Source organism: Drosophila virilis, chromosome 3 (genome assembly GCF_030788295.1).
Source record: "Drosophila virilis strain 15010-1051.87 chromosome 3, Dvir_AGI_RSII-ME, whole genome shotgun sequence".
NCBI classification, from domain to species: Eukaryota; Metazoa; Arthropoda; class Insecta; order Diptera; family Drosophilidae; genus Drosophila; species Drosophila virilis.
The window spans coordinates 26,159,561-26,179,079 of NC_091545.1; the positions used below are offsets into that span (position 1 = coordinate 26,159,561).

The following is a 19,519-nucleotide window of genomic DNA, read 5'->3' on the forward strand; positions in this document are numbered from 1 at the left end:
GGCAGAACCATAGAAATTATCACACGATTTTCAACTGCTCGCCCCCTCCCCCACCAACACCCTCCTCTGCATTCCATCCTCATTATGACACACTTTTTCGCCCAACACGTTTCATTAAAATAAGATCGAGAATTGTTTTCACTTGCCGGGCAGGAATTTCGTTGGGTTTATTTTTGTTTACGCCGTGTGCCGTGTGACTGACCACCGTCAACTTGACGGGTCCCCCCCCCCTCTCTCTCTCTCTCCCCCTCTCTCTCTCGCTCTCTCACTCTCTCTTTCTGTTTGAGAGCTCTAGCGAGCCGCCCACGGTCATGGGAATCCACTGATTCACAATTTGACTGACACAAATGACAGCGCGCGATGATAAATACGCAAGATTCTATTCAACCTATATAGCGCTTATATAGCTCTATAAGTGCAGATATTTTTAAAGACAAATATCTAAATACACATATATGATATTCAAGCATTCATGAAGAAAGGCGTTAAAAGCTAAAAAAATAACCCACAAGCAATTTGGCATGTTCTCAGTCTGACTAATTAATAATAAGTATTATACAAGTTCAGGATAGAGCCCCGCAAATATGATATGAAGTACAAAGTAATAGGCAAGATTATAATAAAACGAGAAAGAAGGGCTATCTTCGACACGCCGAAGATCTAATACCCTTGCAGACTCAAACTCATTTCGGTTTGCACGAATCTAAGTAGCACAGTGGATATAGTTAATGCCGAGTTTGGTCAAGATATCTTGAAAAACAAATATTTCTCATATAACTTAATTTTCGACCGATCGTTCCTATGGCAGCTATATGATATAGTGGTCCGATAATGTTAGGACTTTGCATATATATGAGGAGCATAGCAAAACTAATACATGCCGATATCTTGATAAACAAAAAAGTTTTTCATACAGCAACTTAATTTCCGACCGATCTTTCCTATGTCAGCTATATGATATTATGGTCCGATCCAGCTGGTTTTGACATATATGCTGCTGTGCAGCAGGAAGAGGGAGTTCTGCAAAGTTTCATGACGAAAGCTTTAAAACTGAATGACTAGTTTCCATAGAAACAGAAACAGACAGACGGACATGGTTCGATTGTTAATACTGATCAAGAATATATATCATTTATGGGTTCTGAAATGTCTCCTGCTATGCGTTACACATTTCCCGATAAGATTATAATACCCTCTGCAAGGGTATCAAAATGGGCATAATAATAAAAGCAAACAATCATCTTTCATAGTTGGTCGATTCTTTGAGTAGTTCGATGTTGAAAAGTGTTGAAAATTTTAAACAGATTCTCTGGGATGCACATACTCCATGGATTCGGAGATGCTTGCACAATGCATTGCAACTTACCTGCAAGTGATCCAACAGCGTTTCCAGGCCACGATCGCTGATCGAGGAGCAGCGCAGGCTAAGCGAATGGACATGTTTGGAGGCGAGCGGAAAGGAGTGCACTACGTCCAGGGCATCCTCATCGGAGGCGCCGACCAGGCCGAGCGCATGGAAGCCGCGTCGAATGAGCGAAGTGTAAAGCTTGCCCCGATCACAGGCGGGCATCTGGCGCAGTTCGCGGCATTGCAGTGTCGGCAACAGGCCGGACCAGTAGCGAGGGCTGCGGTACAGTATGTCCCGCCACTTGATGCACACCTGGGCGAGCACGCGTCTCTCGTACGGCGAGAAGTACTGAAAGAAGCGATTGAGGAAGCGATCGTCGAGCAGCAGGGCATCGATGCTCTGGATGTGCGGCGGGTGCTTGTGCAGGATTAGCGCGGATTGGTTAACGGCTGCGGCCAGCTGATTGGATTGCGCCGAGCCGGGCACCGACTGCGCAGCGACAACAACAACTCCGTACGGATGATGCAGATGCGGATTGGGCAGCTGTTTGCGCATCTGAAGCGGAGTACCACCGCCGCCAGCGGTGGCCTTTTGCGCCGCAACCATGCCCATCGTACTGAAGGTGGGCGAACCGGGCGCCGGAATTGTGATGTTCATTTGCTTGGCAATCGATTTGACCGTCGGCGTTGGCGGTGCACCCAGCGGCGGCATGCCGCCGGGCGGCGCGGACACACCACCACCCGCCATGACCATATGATGATTCGAGTTGATCAACGTGGAGCCGGCCATTGCCTGCAGCTGCTGCTGTTGCTGCTGTTGCTGCTGCTGCTGCTGCATCAGATGCGCGGGATTGTGGGTTGTGGGATTGACGTTGACAGACGCCAACTGCTGCGCCTGCGGTTGCGCTCCGGACAAGGAGATGAGCGTGGCGCTGGGCGTAGAACTCTGGTTACCTCGCGACGGCTTGTCGGGCGTTTGCGGATTGATCACTGTGCCGGCTACGCCGGAGGTTGAGCTGTTGCTATTGGAATTGGGGTTAGAGTTTGAGTTGGAGCTGGAACTGGAGTTGGAGTTGGAGTTGCCGCCGCCGCAGAGCGCATTTGTAACGCGCTCCATTACTGAGGTCTTGCCGCTGGACGAGGTGGCACTGGACGTCGAATTGGAGGAGGCACTGTCGCTGCTGCCATGGTGATGTTTTGAGCGTAATCCCAGGCCGTTGATGCGTTTCGATAGTTCCGCGGACGCTCTCTCGACCACGCCTTGCGCCGAGATCGATGACATCGTATGCTGAAACAAATGCACTTTGTCTCGCTCGCTCGCACGCACGCACGCTCACGCACGCACACACGCACACACGCACACAATGGGCACGTTTCTTCAAGCTCAACACGCACGCTCTCCTGCTCGCTCCTTTATACAAAGCGCAGTTGCAACATGTTTGAGCGTTGACCTTGTTTCGACTTTCTCGACCGCTCTCACGCTCAATCTGCAAGCAAAGAAGAAGAAAAAGACCAGTTATGCAGTTTACCGTAAGGTCTGTGTTTTTTTTTTAAAGGAGCCTGCGGCGTAAATCTAACGAACGAACGCAAAGCAAAACGCAAATCAGCGCAAATTTATGTTTTTTTGCTGTTGTCGTTGTTGTTGTTGTTGTTGTTGTTATTATGTCGCTTTTGTTGCTTTCATTGCACGCCATCCGCCATTGCTCATATCCTATTCATCATTCCCCTTTCGTCCATTCGCCAGTTTGTGATTTGTTGTGGCTGTGCAAAAAGGCAGCTGATATAGAACTATGCCAAGGTAATTCGACAAGAATGAACAGTTTGAAAAAGGGCGTTTCAGGTTCTTTGAACTATGACAGGGTGGTCCGAAATAAAGAGACCCATATTCAACAACTATAGAAAAGCTAAAAAACTTTTCAAGCACATTATAGACGAATTGAGGTCTGGTAACTCCCACGTTTTCCACACATTCCGAACCATTTTCAATTTTAATTTATGCCCTACATGTCAAGTAATTGCATCTCTAACCCCACCAGGGGGTTTATTAATATTTAGCCAAGGCTAAATCCATTCAATTAGCCAAATGGCAACAACTGGCGACACAAACAATGTTTTTCAAATGCACGAACAGGTAGTACAATTCGAGCCAAGGACAGCTAAAGAATTTCCAGCAAATGATTAAATATGCCTGAAAATTGTTTGCTCTAAAAATGCAAACACATTCAATCATTAGCTATTGTTGTAATAGTATTTGACATTTATATATAAGAAATATTGTTTGAGATTTTGGATACTGTCAAATGCAAATGGCTTACTTAAATTTGTGAAAATCGCATAGAAAGGCGATTGAAAAGAGACCAAATATTCTTGGCTACCCTCTCTCTCTCTCCCTCTCTATTTCACTTGCATCTCTAATAATTATTATATCTCTCTTGCATGTAGTCAGCGTAATTACACACGAAATTCAATATTTTACACAAGAACTATTTACGAAATAATATCAAAAGCTTGTCAGCCCCAAATTTGTTTGTTCTTCTATTAGTTTGATAAGTGTAATGAGATCTTATATAATATGAGTGTTAATCTTCACCAGGTCTGAAATTATCTGAGACTGTGTGTGAGTTAATTTATTAAGTAAATTTTTACTTGAATTTTCCTACTTGGTAGGTCGGTGGTTCTGAATTTTTTCAGAAAAAACAATTTATGAAAGGACTAAAAAACGTATGCACATGCAAAAGCTTACATCCATGTCAAGTAAGGAGGGTGTGTGTGTGTGTGTGTGCGTGTGCGTGTGTGTGGCGGGTGTGCGGCAATTTAAGAACTTAACCTGCTTTCAATCTCAGGCAAATGGGGTTATTAAAAGGCGCTGGCAGGCGTATGGGTTAGAGCGTAATGCTCATTAGTAGAACAAAGGATCTGGGCATGAAAGACAATTTAATTGCCATAAATACGGGCCCTTTTATGTTTCGCTTTCGCTTTCGCTTCCGGACCTCGGTCTGAAGGTGAGCGTCTCGCTGCGGCGTCATCATCATCGTCATCGCTCTTGACTTGGCTCAAGCGGCTAAATCTTTGCGCAGTCCTTCCGCCCGTGAACCACACAATGGGGCACGAGCACAAAACAAAGGCCATCGCAGCCAGGGGCGAAATGTAGGCGACATCCACCTAGATGTAGCATTGTTTGTGACTTCCTCATCGACGGACTGTGCGTTGCTCCCTTGAATGGCGAGGCCTGTGCTTTGTCTGGTAGTTAACTATTTCATCTGAAGCCGTCTGCAGTTTGTCTCCCCAATCTTGACCTATCGAGCGTACTTTGTTCCCCAGGAAATTCGCAATCGAGCGACAAATATTTAATTATATTTTTCTGATTGTGCTAACAAAATAAATTCGATTTAAGACCATGTCTTGGCTTAAAAAATCGTATTATGTTGAACCAAAGTCTTAAAAACGGTTATATAAAATGTATCCACATACATATATCTGTCAATATATATCTGGTCAATCTATGTTGTTGTCTTCCATTATAGAAAAAAAAAACACATTGACTGCTAAAACTGTGGATAGTTGCTAAGAAACCCTTCTCATAAGCCTTTATCTAGACTTAAATCTTCAATTTGAGCTTAACTCTCTGATGGAATGATAGAATGTGACAGCCAAAAGCATTATAGGGGCCAGCAGCAGCTGTGCCTCCAGCAGTAGGGCAAGCCTCTATTACAAGGCAGATCAAGCAAAACATTCTGCCACAATCCCGAAACAAGTTGCATACTGTGCGGCGCTGTTGGCGCGAGCTGAATCTGAATCTGAATCTGAATGTGAATGTGAACAAACAACAGCAGCTGCTACTTTGAGCATGTGTGTGTGTGTGTGTGTGTGTGTGTGTGTTTGTTGCCCGTACTTGGCTCATATTTATGCGCCCCCTTCCGCTTTGTGAGCTTTTTCCGCCGCTTGGCTGTGTCTATTTTTGGAGTTGCTTCAAGTTGAGTCGAGTAGTTTAGTTGTTGTTGTTGTTGTTGTTTGTTTTTGCCGTCGTTGTTGTTTCGCGTGCTTTGTGCCTACTATTCATTGGATTTTGCTGCTTTCTATGGTACTTCGCGTAACGGTAACTACCGCACGCTTTAAATCGCTATTCTGTGTGTCAGGGCCTGCTCTACATCTCAGTCCCTGCCCGTTCGCCATGAACCAGCCCACCCTCTTCCACCCCCTGTGCCTTAGCTCTTAGCTAGAATTTGTATGCGTGCTGCGCCAGCTCCATATATCGATTTTCACCCTCTTGTTGTTGTTGTTGTTGCTGTTGTTGTTGTTGTTGTTTTCATGCCCAAATGCGCTTTGATCTAAGCGTTGAAAGCAAAATAAATCTCCCGGTTCGACGGGCGTAAAACAGCCGTAAATCCCTTTAATAACCTTTTTATAAAGCAATTTATCAAGCCCTTCATTTTTAACAAAAGATCTTGTGGTAAATATACTTTTATACCTATTTTTGTAATATATCAGGTAGGATTTTAACTTGCCAAATAGTCAAAATGTTAATCCGATATTAAAATTTAAATAATAAATAAACAAAAAAATAGACAAATATGTTTTTCTAAATTAAAAAAAATAATGACTGTCTAACGGGAAAATAAGGGGGGAAATGAACTAGAATGCGAATCACAAAAAGCCGCCTCCAACAAATACCCTGCATGCATTTCACGGCAGACTAATCTAAAAAGTATGCTGCACAATTTCCTAAATTAATTGATAAAAGGCTTCAAATAGGAATGATAGGAATATTTTGCCAGTCATAAAGTTGACTTAGATAGTTGTTAACGGAAAATAGCTGCATATGGTTCAATGTGGATGCAATTTAACTGGATTTGCCGCTGCTATCAATAGGCTGATTCATGCAACACATGGCAGCTGTGCGTCAGTACTCGCAAGTGGGTCAAGCTATGCAACTTTGACCCGATTCACGGACGTCAGTGTATTGTACATATATACAAGTCCATGTACTTGTGTATACAGAGTATATAGGAAAGTGGAGCGCTTCTTCGATTTTGTATCGCATATCAATGGGGCAATCAATCGAGTCGCGGTCAGGTGTCGCTTCCAAACGGGCTAGCGTCTGGGTAGCGCCAGGATGTCTAAGGTCCTTTATTATTATGGATGGATATTGCTGGTATGACATCACAAGCTCTAACAAGCCAGCCAGCCAGCCACCCCCTGGCCGGGGGAAGGGGGCCCGGCTAACGCACGGGGGTTGCAAGCGCTGCTAGAACTCAAAGATGGAGGCCTGAAACTGTGTTCGGGTGGATGGTGCAGAATGTTACAGAATGGAGCCTAGTAAAAAGGCAGACAAAGCAAAAGCAAACAAATCACGTGCAACCCAAATGTTGTAACGGTGGAAACGACGTCAAATGACGGCAACTGGAAACGTTTTAAAATAATCTTTGTTGTGTTTTTTTCTTCTTTTTTTTTTCTTGCGTCAAACGACATTTATTTGACCGTATCCACACACCTTTTAGTATTAGAAAATATTTCTGATTTATGTATTTACTTTATATATTTTTGTTGTTTTTTTTTGGAATATTCTTTGCTTGTCACGCGGAATAAAAATCAATTTTTACAAACGTCGCGACGTGTTTTTGTTTTTAATGGTTTCTTTGGCGTTTTTTTTTTTTCTTTGATGTGCTTTGCTGCTTTCGTGCTTTTGACCACTGAACACCAATCAAACGGAAAACAAGAACTTGGACCGAGAGCAAATAAGTTTTTTATGTAAAAATTGCCGAAAATCACAAAGCGTTGGCAGCAAAACGTTTGAGGAAACCGCAAAAACAATCACAAAACTATTTGCACGCTTTTGTTTGTGTTTGTGTTTGTGTTAGTGTTGAGCGCCGTGAAAAAATAATTTAACGGAAAATTGGTCAACCGAGCGTAAGCGCACACGACTCATAACTGCAGGCGACTGCGAGTTGCGAAAGTGTGAAAGTGAGAAAGCTCTCGACAGTGCACGAGAGCGTAAGCAATAGACTACGAAAGAGAGCGACAGAGAACGAGAGATTATAATAAGGAGATTGCGCACTGCTCACAGTGCGCTTTTGACTCCTGCTCAAATATAAGCTTTTTACATGAGCGTAGTAAACTTGTGTGTGTGTGGGGGCTGCTGCAACAAAAGAAACGGCTCTATTTTTAAAATATACCCACAAGCTACGCCACTGTATTTGACTTTGTTATTGTTGGGTGCTTCGAGAGAGGATGCGCACTGCAATTGTTGCAGTGGGAATACACCCCCACGCTGATTCTCAGTGCTTGCGCGAGAGAAATCAGGAGAGCAATCAATGAGTTTGCTAAACGTAATCGGCATTACTTAATTACATATTTAAAATTGTATAAATAATTCGTTTTGCTAAAATTAAGTAAATATTAATTTCCACAATTTAAAATGGAACATTGAATTAGCTCAAAGTTCCTTGTGTATGCTTTTACAGCATATAACTATATATGAATTTCCCTTTAATATTCCAACAAGTCGTTTTTGCACTCGAACTCCGACCGAAATTTCGAAATTTCGCGCCCTAATTGCTCGTTACACTACACTGTTTTCGATAGGTTCTTCATAAATTGACATCGATAGGCAACAATTTGAGAGCAGTGTTATTCTCTGTAAGTTAACATAACAACTGCGCAGTTAGCAGCAGCAACAACTCGCGGTCAATGAAGTGCAAATGCCGAATATCAAGAAGAAGAAGACACAATAATACCATTGCTCGTATTGCTGTTTAGTAAAAAATGTCCTCAACATCGGCGGCTGCATCAAATGCAGCGCCAGCAAAAACCGAAGTACGCTACGTAACGGAGGTGCCCAGCAGTCTCAAGCAATTGGCCCGGCTGGTTGTGCGCGGCTTCTACTCTCAGGAAGACGCGCTGATCATAGATATGCTAGTGCGGAATCCGTGCATGAAAGAGGACGACATTGGTGAGCTGCTGCGCTTCGAGAAGAAGCAGCTGCGAGCGCGGATCACGACGCTGCGCACCGACAAGTTCATACAAATACGTCTGAAAATGGAAACAGGTCCGGATGGCAAGGCGCAGAAGGTCAACTATTACTTTATTAATTACAAGACATTCGTTAACGTGGTCAAGTATAAGCTGGACTTGATGCGCAAACGCATGGAGACGGAGGAGAGGGATGCGACCAGTCGCGCCAGCTTCAAGTGCTCCACGTGTTCCAAAACATTCACAGATCTCGAGGCGGATCAGCTGTTCGATATGGCGACGTGCGAGTTCCGCTGCACGTACTGCGGCAGCTCCGTGGAGGAGGACAGTGCGGCAATGCCAAAGAAGGATTCGCGCCTAATGTTGGCGCACTTCAATGAGCAGCTGCAGCCGCTGTATGATCTGCTGCGTGAAGTGGAGGGCATTAAGCTGGCGCCAGAGGTGCTGGAACCAGAGCCGGTAGACATTGACACGATACGTGGCATTACCAAGCCGAACGCTCTGCGGCCGGACAGCCTGCAATGGTCGGGCGAAGCGACGCGTAACCAAGGCTTTGCTGTCGAAGAGACGCGCGTAGATGTGACCATTGGCGGTGATGACAGCACCGAGGCGATCGTTGAGCGAAAATCGCGACCCATTTGGATGACGGAGAGCACTGTGATAACCGATACGGAGACTGGCGACGGCAGCGCCCACACTGACAGCGCCCAATCGTCGGGCACATCCGGGCATCGCAATAAGAAGGAGAACGAGGATATTATGTCGGTGCTGTTGCAGCACGAGAAGCAGCCGGGCCAGCGAGACGCCCACTTGAAGGGTCTGCGCAAGGGCTCCTCGAATGCAAACTCTAGTGATTCCAGTGACGATGAGAATGACATTGACAACACAAAGATTCGTGAGTGCGCTTTGTATATTTATACAATTCCGTTGTTTAATTTACGGCTCTGTTCAATTTTAGCGAATGTCAATTTCGAGAACTACATCAACTCGGAGTCGGATGAGGAGGATGCCGATGTGCCGACTGTGCTGGTGGCAGGGCGTCCACATCCTTTGGATCAGCTGGACGATAAGCTCATTGCACAAATGACACCCCAGGAGAAGGAGAACTATATACACGTCTATCAGCAGCATTATAGCCATATATACGACTGATTCTCCTCCCAATTAGGCATTAAGTTAATAGTCTCATTGCTAGCTTAAGATGCATACATGTATATTAAATTGTCAGCCATCGTTCAGCCGATGGCCAGCACATGACGTTTGGCAACAACATAGGCTCAGAAATATACTTGTTCCAAATCCAATTCTTGTTGAAGCCAAACACCACGTTGGCGCCAAAATCGCTGTCCCTGAAGAAGCGCGCCGATCAGCTGTTCCCGCTGCTAACATCAACATTGCGCTGTTAGTGGACATTTGAATAACATGAAGTTGGCTGCGTGTGCAAAATGAATGCATGTTACGTGAGAAGGTTTATGTCAAATTACCGCTTTTGCTAAAACAGCTGTTCTCCGCATTTTTGTTTTTATGTTTTGTACTTTCGTGCTCGAAGCATGGTCGCCGCTGCTGTTGTGGGCGTCTATTTAGAATATACGTCAACTTGTGTGCGCTAGATAAGCGGCCAGTGCAAACAGTAATTAAGATATGCCCGTATATAACCAATACACGCCGTGCAATCATATCGTCGCCGCTAGTTGTCATTCTAATAAGATTCCTGCCAGACACGGATCGCATGTCGTGTTGCTTCAAAAGAACTGCATGCATAAATATTTAGCGTAGCATGAAATATGCTACATTTACGAACAAACGTGTAATGTTGACATCGGCGAATTTATTAGGAATGCAAGAAACGTGATCGCGCCGCGCACACACACACACATGTGTATGAAAACTCAACATATGAAAATTGTTTGATTTATGCTTGCCTTAGCTTATTCCCTTAATGTAACCAACAATCTTACTAGACTTTTTAATATAATCAACAATTTTATTGAAGTGTGTTAAATTAATCAATCAAAGAGTTATTGCATCCGGCCGCAAGCGTCGCCAATTGGGAAATTTCCCAAATAAACACGATCCAATTAGAATTGATGTATTGCTAATAGCCACGAATTGGAGTAACAAGGAACAGCCGCAAAATGAAGGCCACCATCAATAAGGATTTGCTGCCCATGAAGGCGCATTACTTTCTCTATAATGCCGGTAAAGTGCCCTCAAATCAACTAATATCATTTTACTACACCATCCGATAAGACTGAAACACCAGATCTACGATAAATACTTCTCGTTTATAATAAGTACATTATTTTGTCTAGTTGGGCCGGCGTGCAAGGTGTGCACACAAAAAAATAACTGATAAGACATCTATTCTGGCAGTCAACTAGATAGTCAATAAAAAAAAAAACAAGTGTGCCCGATAAGCATGATTGGTAAATAGTAATTGTCCATTGAATTCATTCAATTTGATCCCAGAAGCTTACACTATTCGGCAAAAGTATTTGTACACAAAATTAATTAGCTAATTTAAGTAAGTTTTATGTGTAAAGAGGAACTTGAGGGGGGGGGGGGGGGGGGCGATGACTGTTTCCCCGTGCTGCTTAGCATTAACAAATTACAAATAATAATATTGATAAGCCAGAATTTTGAGATGATCACGAGTCACTTTTTATCAATAAAACACGCAACAGTCACGGTAAAAAATATTACCACGCTCGACCTTTTGTTGTATATAATTTATATTTGCTTTAACTTTATGATCTTTCGTTTGCATTGGAAAGGCAACATTTAAATATTTATTTTTAATTCTCATAAGAGCACTTTTAGCCTATTCTTTGTTCTTCTTTTGTGTTCGATCGTGTTAGCGTGCTCGACACGAATACACGAACACGAACACGCACGAAACTTAACCCAATGAATAGACTTCAATGCAGTCGTAGACTTAACTGCGTCTGTTTTTATTTGATACGTGCTTGCTTTGAATTTGAAGCCAGATTCTAAAAGAGATACCCGGGCTAGGTCCAAAGTTGGCATGTCAGTCCCAACGGTGGCACGCCCTTGATGACCGCCCCTCGAGCTGCTATCAGCAATTAAAGTGGAATTTTTACTTTTAAAATAATTAAAAGTGTTATAGTACAGCCTCAACTTGGGAACTGAATGCACAGAAGAAAAATACAGACAAACAAATGCAAATATAAAATACTACGTGATGATATATGATGCCCCACGATGTTGTTGTTGTTGCTTTGCTTATCAGTCATAAACACCCACATTTGGACAATTCTCGCTAATCATTGCCGGGTTGTCTCTGTTACCCTGGAAAACGAATACACAATAATTGGGTATTTGATATACATACATAGACTGGCGTACAATCTTTGCAAAACACCGTACACTAATCTACATATTTGATGTTCTATTGCAGGCACCGCACCAGTGGTACCCTTTATGCCCCCGCTGGCGCTGCAGCTGGGCTACTCGCCGGTCGTGGTGGGCACCATGTACACGATACTACCGATTGTTGGCTTGCTGGCGAAGCCGATCTTCGGTTACATAGCCGATCGGTAAGTAGCCAATCAAAAAGAGCATAAAAAAATATGACCTTTCTATGCGATTTTCATAAGTTCAATTAACGATAATACAAGAGTGTGGGAATGAAAGGGGGACAGAGTGAGTGAGAAAGGCTGAACGAGCGAAAGTGCGAACGAAATGGAAACTGGGCAAAGCGCAAGTCTTGAATGGATTAAAAGAAACACCAATTTTTTGTTCTCTGTCAATAGCTATCATCGCCATCGCTTCCTCTTCCTGGCTAGCCAGCTACTCATCGCCGTGTCCTTTTTCATGATATTGTTTGTGCCGGCCGCCGAAAAGCCACAATTCCACTGTCACGCCGGGGTGTCCAACATACGCTACTGCTCCAACTATCCCAAGGATGCAAAACAGAATCTGGAAACATACTACGGCAATCGGACCTTAAGCTGCAACATGTATTGCCAAATGGCGCCGGATATGTGGGATATTGTATGTCAGTTTTGGCGTCCAGTCAATGCTTCTCGGAACCAGGCGAGCAATTGCGAGGCAAGCCGTTCGAAGGCTTGGATCAACTTTACCACCTATATCAACGCCAGGGATATTATCGAGGAGGAATCGCTGGACGGCGGCAAGTGCCTCAATTTTCTAATACCGCACGATCAGGGCATACTGGAGTCGCAGAATGTGACACTCTATTGCCCCAAGGATAGGGTCATGTTCCAGCCCAGCTGCCAGATGGACTGCAACGAGCAATATCTCAAGGAACTGCTGCCCGAGAGCACAATGATCAATATGGGCAGCGCCATCGCCATGCCAGAGTTCTGGTTCTTCTTTAGCATGCTGATCATCAGCTGGATAGGCATGGCCGTGGTGGTGAGTATTGGCGATGCCATATGCTTCGGCATACTCGGCGATCGGCATCATCTGTATGGCAAGCAACGCTTGTGCGGCTCGCTGGGCTGGGGTATCTTTGCACTGCTCGCCGGCCTGCTGGTTGATGCAATGTCGCATGAGGGCAGCTCGGAGAAGAACTATACGATTATCTTTTGGATGACGCTGATCATAATGGGCTTTGATATGCTGGCCTCCACCAAGCTGAAGGTTTGTCTTCATTTCAAGCTCTCGCCAATAACTGATGAATCGTTTTTCTCGTGCACAGCACACACAGACTCACATGTCGGCCAACATACTTAAGGATGTGGGCCAAATGTTTCTATCGGTGCGCTGCGTCGTCTTCTTTCTGTGGTGCGTGGCCATCGGTCTGTGCACAGCGCTGATTTGGAACTTTCTGTTTATCTATCTGGATGAGCTGGCCGAGCACTACGACAATGGCACCGACTTCATTACTACGCTGGAGGGACTGGTTATGGGCATCCAGTGCTTTGGTGGCGAGCTGCCTTTCTTTTTTATGTCCGGCTGGATCCTAAAGCGCATTGGGCATGTAAATGCCATGAGCCTGGTGCTCTTTGGCTTTGGTGTACGCTTCCTTTTGTACTCTATGCTGCAGAATCCCTGGTATATACTGCCCATTGAGCTGCTCAATGGCCTCACCTTTGGACTCTTCTATGCGACAATGGCCTCCTATGCCAGCATCGTTGCACCGCCTGGCACCGAGGCCACTATGCAGGTGAGAGATTCTCTGATCCCTTTAACACAAGTGTTCATATCTCATCCATCATTTCCAGAGTCTTGTGGGCGCCATTTTCGAGGGTGTCGGCGTCTCAATAGGCAGCCAAATTGGCGGACAGCTCTTTGACGCAGTCAGCGGACGCACCACCTTTGAGATATTTAGCATTGGCGCCTTCATAGTGTTTATTATACATGTCTGTGTCCAAATGTATCTGAAACGCAAAGGTCCGGATGACAACGGTAAGGGTAGGTCCTCCACAGCCTCCGCTTCCGCTTCTGCTCCCGCTTCCGCCTCTCCCGACTGCCTGCCTAGTACTAAAAACAATGATGAGTTTACCGATGTCGATTTGAGCTAAGGTTACATATTTTCTTGGCAACTGCCATAGTACAATAGAAGGTCAATTACAATACCCAAAGAATTTAAAATAGTTCACGGCAATTATTTACTTACAAAGACGTAAAATACCTCGTTTTAAATGAATGTATAATATATGTACCATAATGATATGGCAAGAGTTGTCATTAATCAGCTATGCCACAAAAGTTTCCATTTGAAAAGGTTTGCAGCTATTTAGTTAGATAGTACTTGATATTAATACAGTTTAATTTTTGATCACAAATCTTTCAAATCTATTAACAATTCTGTTTACGGTTATGTCAGACAAAAGTTTTTTGAACATTTTATTTTATAGCCTTGAAGAAAGTCTGAAAATTTCTTAAAGGTCCTTTTTTGCCTCATATCTTTTCATTTGGTATGCGATACTAATATTTATATACACAAAATATTATTTAGATTCACAATAAATGCGAAAGATATCGCATAAAGCTTATCTAATAATGTTAATAAACGAATTTCCCGTACACATACGGCTTGCTGATAGATTGTTTTTAAATATATATATATATATTAATTTTATATATTTAAAGTACATTTGACGAAGTCTGCTCAATCACAGCCTTTGCTCATCAATGTTTCAGACGCATATTCAAAATGCAAATTTCTAAATACTTTGACATTTTTTTTAAATAACATCTAAATCAATAATCGAACTGAACATACAAAATAAAATTGACAATAAAAGTTACAAACTTTTTTGTGCACACATTTCAAATGCATTTATGAAACCAATCAATCAATTATTATCATTTAAGTTAAGGTATTCAGGTATTTGTTTTTAAATAACTAAATTTACATATTTAGAAAATAAAACACAAACTTTTCAACAACTGCAACAACTAATGAATGTCTCAAATACTTTTAGGCACTGTCAAATATTTTGCACCGACAGATGCAATGCACATGCTGAATGAACAGGAATACACAAATAGTATTAGCTAAGCTGCTCCCCTCTGTGATCTGAAGTATTCGTATCCTGATCAGTGAGAATCAACACACAATCAACCAAGAAAACCAAAACCAAAACAACAAAAACAACAACCACATTATTGCTGCTGCTCAGTTGAATGGCAATTTAAAGAATTGCTTTATCGAATTGCATGTTGAATTTTCAATATTCAATCTTAATTGTATTTATAATAATTATATGTAATTTTACTTTAATTGAGTAACCACACACACACAAACAAAAACACGTAATTGTGCATGCTTTTAGCAAACATTAGCTTAGTTTATGCTCTGCATATCGTGAAATCTCTTTGACAATCTCCAACATTTCCATTTGGCTATTTAAGCGAACGCTGTCAACTTATCACGATATGCAGCCGCACACAAATTTATTGGCATGTTTATAAATCTCTTGAAAAAGTCAAAGTTTGTAATTGTCGTCGTTTTAGCGCTGTGAATGTTTAAATGTTATATTTTGTACACTATTAGATACTTAAAATGAACAATTGGCATATCAAAATTGGCTTCACTTGCATGTAGCTTCATTTCAATTATAAATATACTGTGAAATCTCGAAAGTATTTACCAAATTATATACAGAACATATACAAATAGTTAGCAACTTGTTTGTATAAGTCAATTATGGGCTTTAATCCATAGATAAACATTTAAATAATATATGTTTAATTAGCTCTAGTTCTAGATTCTTGTCAGCGTTTGCCTTACCCATGTTTGGGCTCGGCAACTTTGTAATTACTTATGATAGCTTAGACCTACAAATTTAACTACTGCAACTGGCCGCCTATGAGCGACTCCTCCTGCTGTTGCTTTTCGAGTTTGCGCTGGTAATCGCGCTGCTTGCAGGTGGCCACGTTGGCGGCTCGTTTCTGTAATCAGTAATCAGTAATCGGTAATCAGAAAGATACGACATCAACTTAGTTATGATTTAACTTTTGCATGTGTACTCTACAACTTTGTAAACTGTTGATTATTATTTTTTATGGTTTTATGCAACAATAAAGTTACGTTCTTTTGGGTTTCATTTTACATTGTGTCGCTCACCTTTAGAACCTTAGACCGTTGGTAAATGGACTGCATATCCTTTTTTATTTTCACCAGTCTCTCTTTGTAGCGCTTCACATCATTCATCTAAATGTGTAGATTGTTGGGCAAGCCAAACGAATTTCATTATATATCATATGATTATTAACATGCACTTAGATTGGCTAACAAAAATCAGCAACAAATTCATTTAGATGTCTGCGATAAGATTTTATATGCCCTCATTTAAATACCAAGACATTGCTTATTACTGATATTGTGTGCCAGCGAGGGCGGTTCAGCAAATTGAAGACCTTCTTATGGCAGAAATTAGGGACTATTTGGACCTAATTCTTAAATTTCCATTGCAACGAAAGTCTTAGTGGAACCATCATCACGCCAATCCGTATCTATTTTCACAAAGGATAACTCCGAAATAGAGCATAGCTTTGCTGATCCTAGCTAACGAGCTTGCAATTCCTATTCTCCATGAATGTCGACTCATTACGTGCTATAGGAGAAACCATCTGGGCAAGGAGTACGTGTGCCAGCTCTTGTCAGGGCTTTTTCATAAAGGTCGACTCCCAGGCAAAAGGGTCGTGCTCAATGCCGTCCACCTCTCCTTTGTGAGATTCCCCAAAATTTTGACCATCTGAATGCTTACCATATCAATTAATTTTGCTACCTCACTGCAGTCCAGCTTATATTTCTCCTTGGAGACGTCAATGTAGAACTTGTTTTGCTTGCCACTACAGATAGATTTAGTGTAAGCCATTTTCCACATATGACATGTTCAAACAAAACTCACATTAATTCCTTGAGCTGCGCTCGGACACGTACTAAGGGCGGCTCGGCTATTTCGAGTATTCCGAAGGACATTTGTAAGGCTGCCATGGAGCATTCGTTGTCGTCTGTTTTCACTAGCTTGTTGTTGTTCTCTGGTACCACGGCAGCGCCGCTGACCGTGCGATCGGCATCGAGTTGATCAATGACACTGCATGATAACCCGAAATATATATCATTTCTATACAAAACCAACCATTGATTACCTATTTAAGTTGCTGCTTTTCAACATTGTAAAATGAAGCACAGGAGAATTGACAACCAAACAAAAGAATGCTACAAATAGCTGTTTATGTTAGTGTTGTAAAGATTATCAAAATCATGCTATCGATATCGAGCTTTACCCAGCCCTGCGCCAATCAGCTGTTTAAGCTGTAACAACTGTTTGTTTATTTGTGCGAGAATGCATATTAACAAATTTTAATCACAATTAATTATGCGTTGTGCTGTCAGGTATTGTGGCAACAACAATCGAAATGGCAATAAAAACAATTGGCGCTACTTTCATTTCCCCAAGCATAAAGAACAGCTCAAAAAATGGATTCAATTTTGCGAGCGGGACATAGCAAACCCAACAACAGGTAAATCGATTTATTTATTAACTTATTAATATTGTAATCATAAACCGTTAGCCTGCATTTGCAATGAGCACTTTACGCCGGAAGACTTTGAGCGAAATATGCAATATGAACTGGGTAAGTTAAATATTAGCTCTTTATGGCAGACACGATTTTAACGTTCAAGCTACTTGCAGGCTTCACGCGCAAAAATCCAACTAAATTAAAGCCCGGCTCCTGTCCCAGCATCCATGGACCACAGGATAAGCTGTTACAAAGCGATGCGAAAAATAAACGCAGCAACAATCGAAAGGATGTGTCGGCTTTAAGCCCGCATCGTTTCTTCAAAGAGCTGCAGGAGGCTTCAAACTCCAATCCACCAAATACAGAAAATGGGAATTTAGTTAAATTCGAAGAACTAGAAGACGTAGCTGAAAGCAGCAGCAACCTATGCCAAAACTATGAAATGATAGAGTATATAAACGACACGGAAGAGTATACAGATGTGCAGCTAACTGACGAGGCGCCTCCCGTTGCGCGATTCGAGCTGGAAATAATTGATCCGCTCAATCCTCAAAGCAATGCGGAGGAGCATGTGGAAATCATCGATTCGGAGAGTGACAACTATGCCAGGCATTTGGAAATCGAAGTGTATGCTATTAAAACTAATGTCCATTAAAACATTTACAAAGCTCACATTTATACTTATTTACAGGAGCAGCCTCAAACGGCAGGTCTTCTTTCTCAAAGACGAGCGTAAAAAACTGATCGAGGAAATTCAAAATCTAAGGGCAACAGTTCGCAGCAGTCGACTTCAGCATGCCGATTCCTTAGAAAACCTAAACTTATCCAACAATAAAGTAATTATTATAATTTAAAAAAAAATAGGATTCTACAATTCTATTATGTTTATATTTACAGGCCACAATATCCAGACACAGAGCTCCAATTAAGAAGACGGTTATGCTCTATACTGCAAATATTGATACTATTAGGAAACTAAGAAAAATTGACAAGTCGACTGAATAAAGCAATCATATAGTAAATAAATCTATTTTAACCTAAAAGTTAGTGTTTTCATAAGCATATTTTTAAGCATCAAAAGTTCTATTTTGCGCTGCGGTTAATTACTAAAACATTTTTCTTTTAAATATTTTCAGAATCAAGCACAGAACTGGGCATGGATTTAAAAGGAATTTTAGAGAATTTTAAGCAAACAATTTCTAGGTACCTCAACGTAGTTTCCCAGAAAAACTTCACGATTAAACATATGTACATGAAATGTACTCGACCAACTCTCCGAGTTCCCTAACTGTCCGACGCTGTCATAACTCAACCTAAACGAGCAGGCAAATCTATTGTTAGTTATTTCTGCTGCTATCGCGGAAATTCGGCTGTAATCGCGGGCTGGAAAATTTCCACAGGGTCAAAGTCATTAGGATTACTTCGCCATATTGAATTTATGCATGCGGCTCCTCTACCTGCGGACCTATAAAAGAGCAGTCTGACTTAGGATCGACCTGCACTACAAGCGAAACACTCTGGCGACCAACATCGTGCTAGTTCCGGACAAAGACTCTGGCTAGTTGGCGATTCAACGGTTCCTGTTGCCACGTGAAGCAGAAGGGCCAAATCAACATCTGGGGAATGTCACAAAACTGGAACTCTGACAAGTTGGCGATGGGCATCGATGCCACAAGGCGCAGAAGGGAATCAGGAGACTGCAATCCATGGATCCTGCCAAAGCAACCGCTTGTTGTGTCAGCAATTTTAGGCAAAACTAGTTAATTGTAGCTAAATTCTAAACAAATTGTATATAGCCCCTTAATCCCTAATAGTTTATTTATAGCCCTGCATAGTCAAATTTATTTAGTTCAATTGTACATACTTAATTATAGATAATTATTTAGTCAAATATTATAAGTATATTCAAAATATACGTGATAATTTTGCAATAAAATGAAATTTACACAACAAATTCAAAGATGCTTTTTTTTTCAATTATCAAAAGCTCGACTCAAGTTCTACTGTGTATAGGAACAAGACAGACTTAAGTTGAAAATGATCCAAAAATAAATTATTTTGCATTTTATACAGAATTGAATTATATGTCTTGTGTCTAGCATTATGCACTCAAGTCGAAAAGGGTATTAGCAGCTCGTTTTGCCTTAATCAAAAATATCCGCATTTATTGATAAAACCTGGGTTACCGTGGAGCCCAAGGAAACCTTTTGTTTGGCAAAAAAGTTTGCCTGTCTACAAA

At 42.0% G+C, this 19,519-nt stretch overlaps 5 protein-coding genes across 8 annotated transcripts in view; 3 read left to right on the plus strand and 2 right to left on the minus strand.

Annotated features, from left to right (window-relative positions):
* LOC6623308 (F-box/LRR-repeat protein 16) overlaps positions 1–7,288 on the minus strand; it is a 33,478-nt gene extending 26,190 nt beyond the window's left edge. Inside the window, exons 1-2 of one of the 2 annotated variants that reach the window (XM_070207905.1) lie at positions 6,878–7,288; positions 1,367–2,834 (exon numbers count right to left, since the gene is read on the minus strand). In XM_070207905.1, coding sequence (XP_070064006.1) covers positions 1,367–2,629 — 1,263 coding nt within the window. In that variant the 5' untranslated portion in view covers positions 2,630–2,834; positions 6,878–7,288. Of the gene's footprint in view, positions 1–1,366; positions 2,835–6,838 lie in introns of both variants that reach the window. The other variant, XM_002048568.4, reaches the window with a different exon arrangement.
* A 709-nt stretch (positions 7,289–7,997) lies between these two features.
* On the plus strand, positions 7,998–9,620 carry TfIIEalpha (transcription factor IIEalpha). The gene is made up of 2 exons (XM_002048569.3): positions 7,998–9,211; positions 9,275–9,620. Exons 1-2 carry the CDS (start codon positions 8,110–8,112, stop codon positions 9,466–9,468), a joined length of 1,296 nt encoding a protein of 431 aa, XP_002048605.1. The 5' UTR covers positions 7,998–8,109; the 3' UTR covers positions 9,469–9,620.
* A 121-nt stretch (positions 9,621–9,741) lies between these two features.
* On the plus strand, positions 9,742–15,862 carry Sugb (Sugar baby). 2 transcript variants are annotated; one of them, XM_015176072.3, is made up of 6 exons: positions 9,758–10,515; positions 11,735–11,873; positions 12,090–12,942; positions 13,001–13,468; positions 13,527–13,710; positions 14,733–15,862. In XM_015176072.3, exons 1-6 carry the CDS (start codon positions 10,452–10,454, stop codon positions 14,807–14,809), a joined length of 1,785 nt encoding a protein of 594 aa, XP_015031558.1. In that variant the 5' UTR covers positions 9,758–10,451; the 3' UTR covers positions 14,810–15,862. The 2 variants fall into 2 exon arrangements, with proteins under 2 accessions (XP_002048606.1, XP_015031558.1); XM_002048570.4 differs by lacking the exon at positions 14,733–15,862 and having other exon boundaries at positions 9,742–10,515; positions 13,527–14,628.
* Pldn (biogenesis of lysosomal organelles complex 1 subunit pallidin) lies at positions 15,431–17,042 on the minus strand. The gene is made up of 5 exons (XM_002048571.4): positions 16,906–17,042; positions 16,665–16,850; positions 16,521–16,605; positions 15,878–15,964; positions 15,431–15,702 (listed from the first exon to the last, which is right to left on the minus strand). The coding sequence occupies exons 1-5, from the start codon at positions 16,929–16,931 to the stop codon at positions 15,601–15,603; spliced, it is 486 nt and encodes a 161-aa protein (XP_002048607.1). The 5' UTR covers positions 16,932–17,042; the 3' UTR covers positions 15,431–15,600.
* A 9-nt stretch (positions 17,043–17,051) lies between these two features.
* LOC6623620 (uncharacterized) lies at positions 17,052–19,234 on the plus strand. 2 transcript variants are annotated; one of them, XM_032434119.2, is made up of 6 exons: positions 17,052–17,280; positions 17,332–17,394; positions 17,454–17,907; positions 17,972–18,116; positions 18,178–18,323; positions 18,417–19,234. In XM_032434119.2, the coding sequence occupies exons 1-5, from the start codon at positions 17,136–17,138 to the stop codon at positions 18,283–18,285; spliced, it is 915 nt and encodes a 304-aa protein (XP_032290010.1). In that variant the 5' UTR covers positions 17,052–17,135; the 3' UTR covers positions 18,286–18,323; positions 18,417–19,234. The 2 variants fall into 2 exon arrangements, with proteins under 2 accessions (XP_032290010.1, XP_070064757.1); XM_070208656.1 differs by having other exon boundaries at positions 18,178–18,297.
* Positions 19,235–19,519: the final 285 nt, after the last annotated feature.

Coding starts and splice junctions, on each gene's coding strand:
- TfIIEalpha (XM_002048569.3), top strand. CDS start 8,110: ATGTCCTCAACATCGGCGGCTGCATCAAATGCAGCGCCAGCAAAAACC. Junction 9,212..9,274: donor CATTGACAACACAAAGATTC/GTGAGTGCGCTT, acceptor GTTCAATTTTAG/CGAATGTCAATTTCGAGAAC.
- Sugb (XM_002048570.4), top strand. CDS start 10,452: ATGAAGGCCACCATCAATAAGGATTTGCTGCCCATGAAGGCGCATTAC. Junction 10,516..11,734: donor TTACTTTCTCTATAATGCCG/GTAAAGTGCCCT, acceptor GTTCTATTGCAG/GCACCGCACCAGTGGTACCC. Junction 13,469..13,526: donor GCACCGAGGCCACTATGCAG/GTGAGAGATTCT, acceptor CATCATTTCCAG/AGTCTTGTGGGCGCCATTTT.
- Pldn (XM_002048571.4), bottom strand. CDS start 16,931: ATGTTGAAAAGCAGCAACTTAAATAG. Junction 15,965..16,520: donor TAGCAAAATTAATTGATATG/GTAAGCATTCAG, acceptor CTACACATTTAG/ATGAATGATGTGAAGCGCTA. Junction 15,703..15,877: donor AACGGTCTAAGGTTCTAAAG/GTGAGCGACACA, acceptor TACTGATTACAG/AAACGAGCCGCCAACGTGGC.
- LOC6623620 (XM_032434119.2), top strand. CDS start 17,136: ATGCGTTGTGCTGTCAGGTATTGTGGCAACAACAATCGAAATGGCAAT. Junction 17,281..17,331: donor CATAGCAAACCCAACAACAG/GTAAATCGATTT, acceptor ATAAACCGTTAG/CCTGCATTTGCAATGAGCAC. Junction 17,395..17,453: donor AAATATGCAATATGAACTGG/GTAAGTTAAATA, acceptor AGCTACTTGCAG/GCTTCACGCGCAAAAATCCA.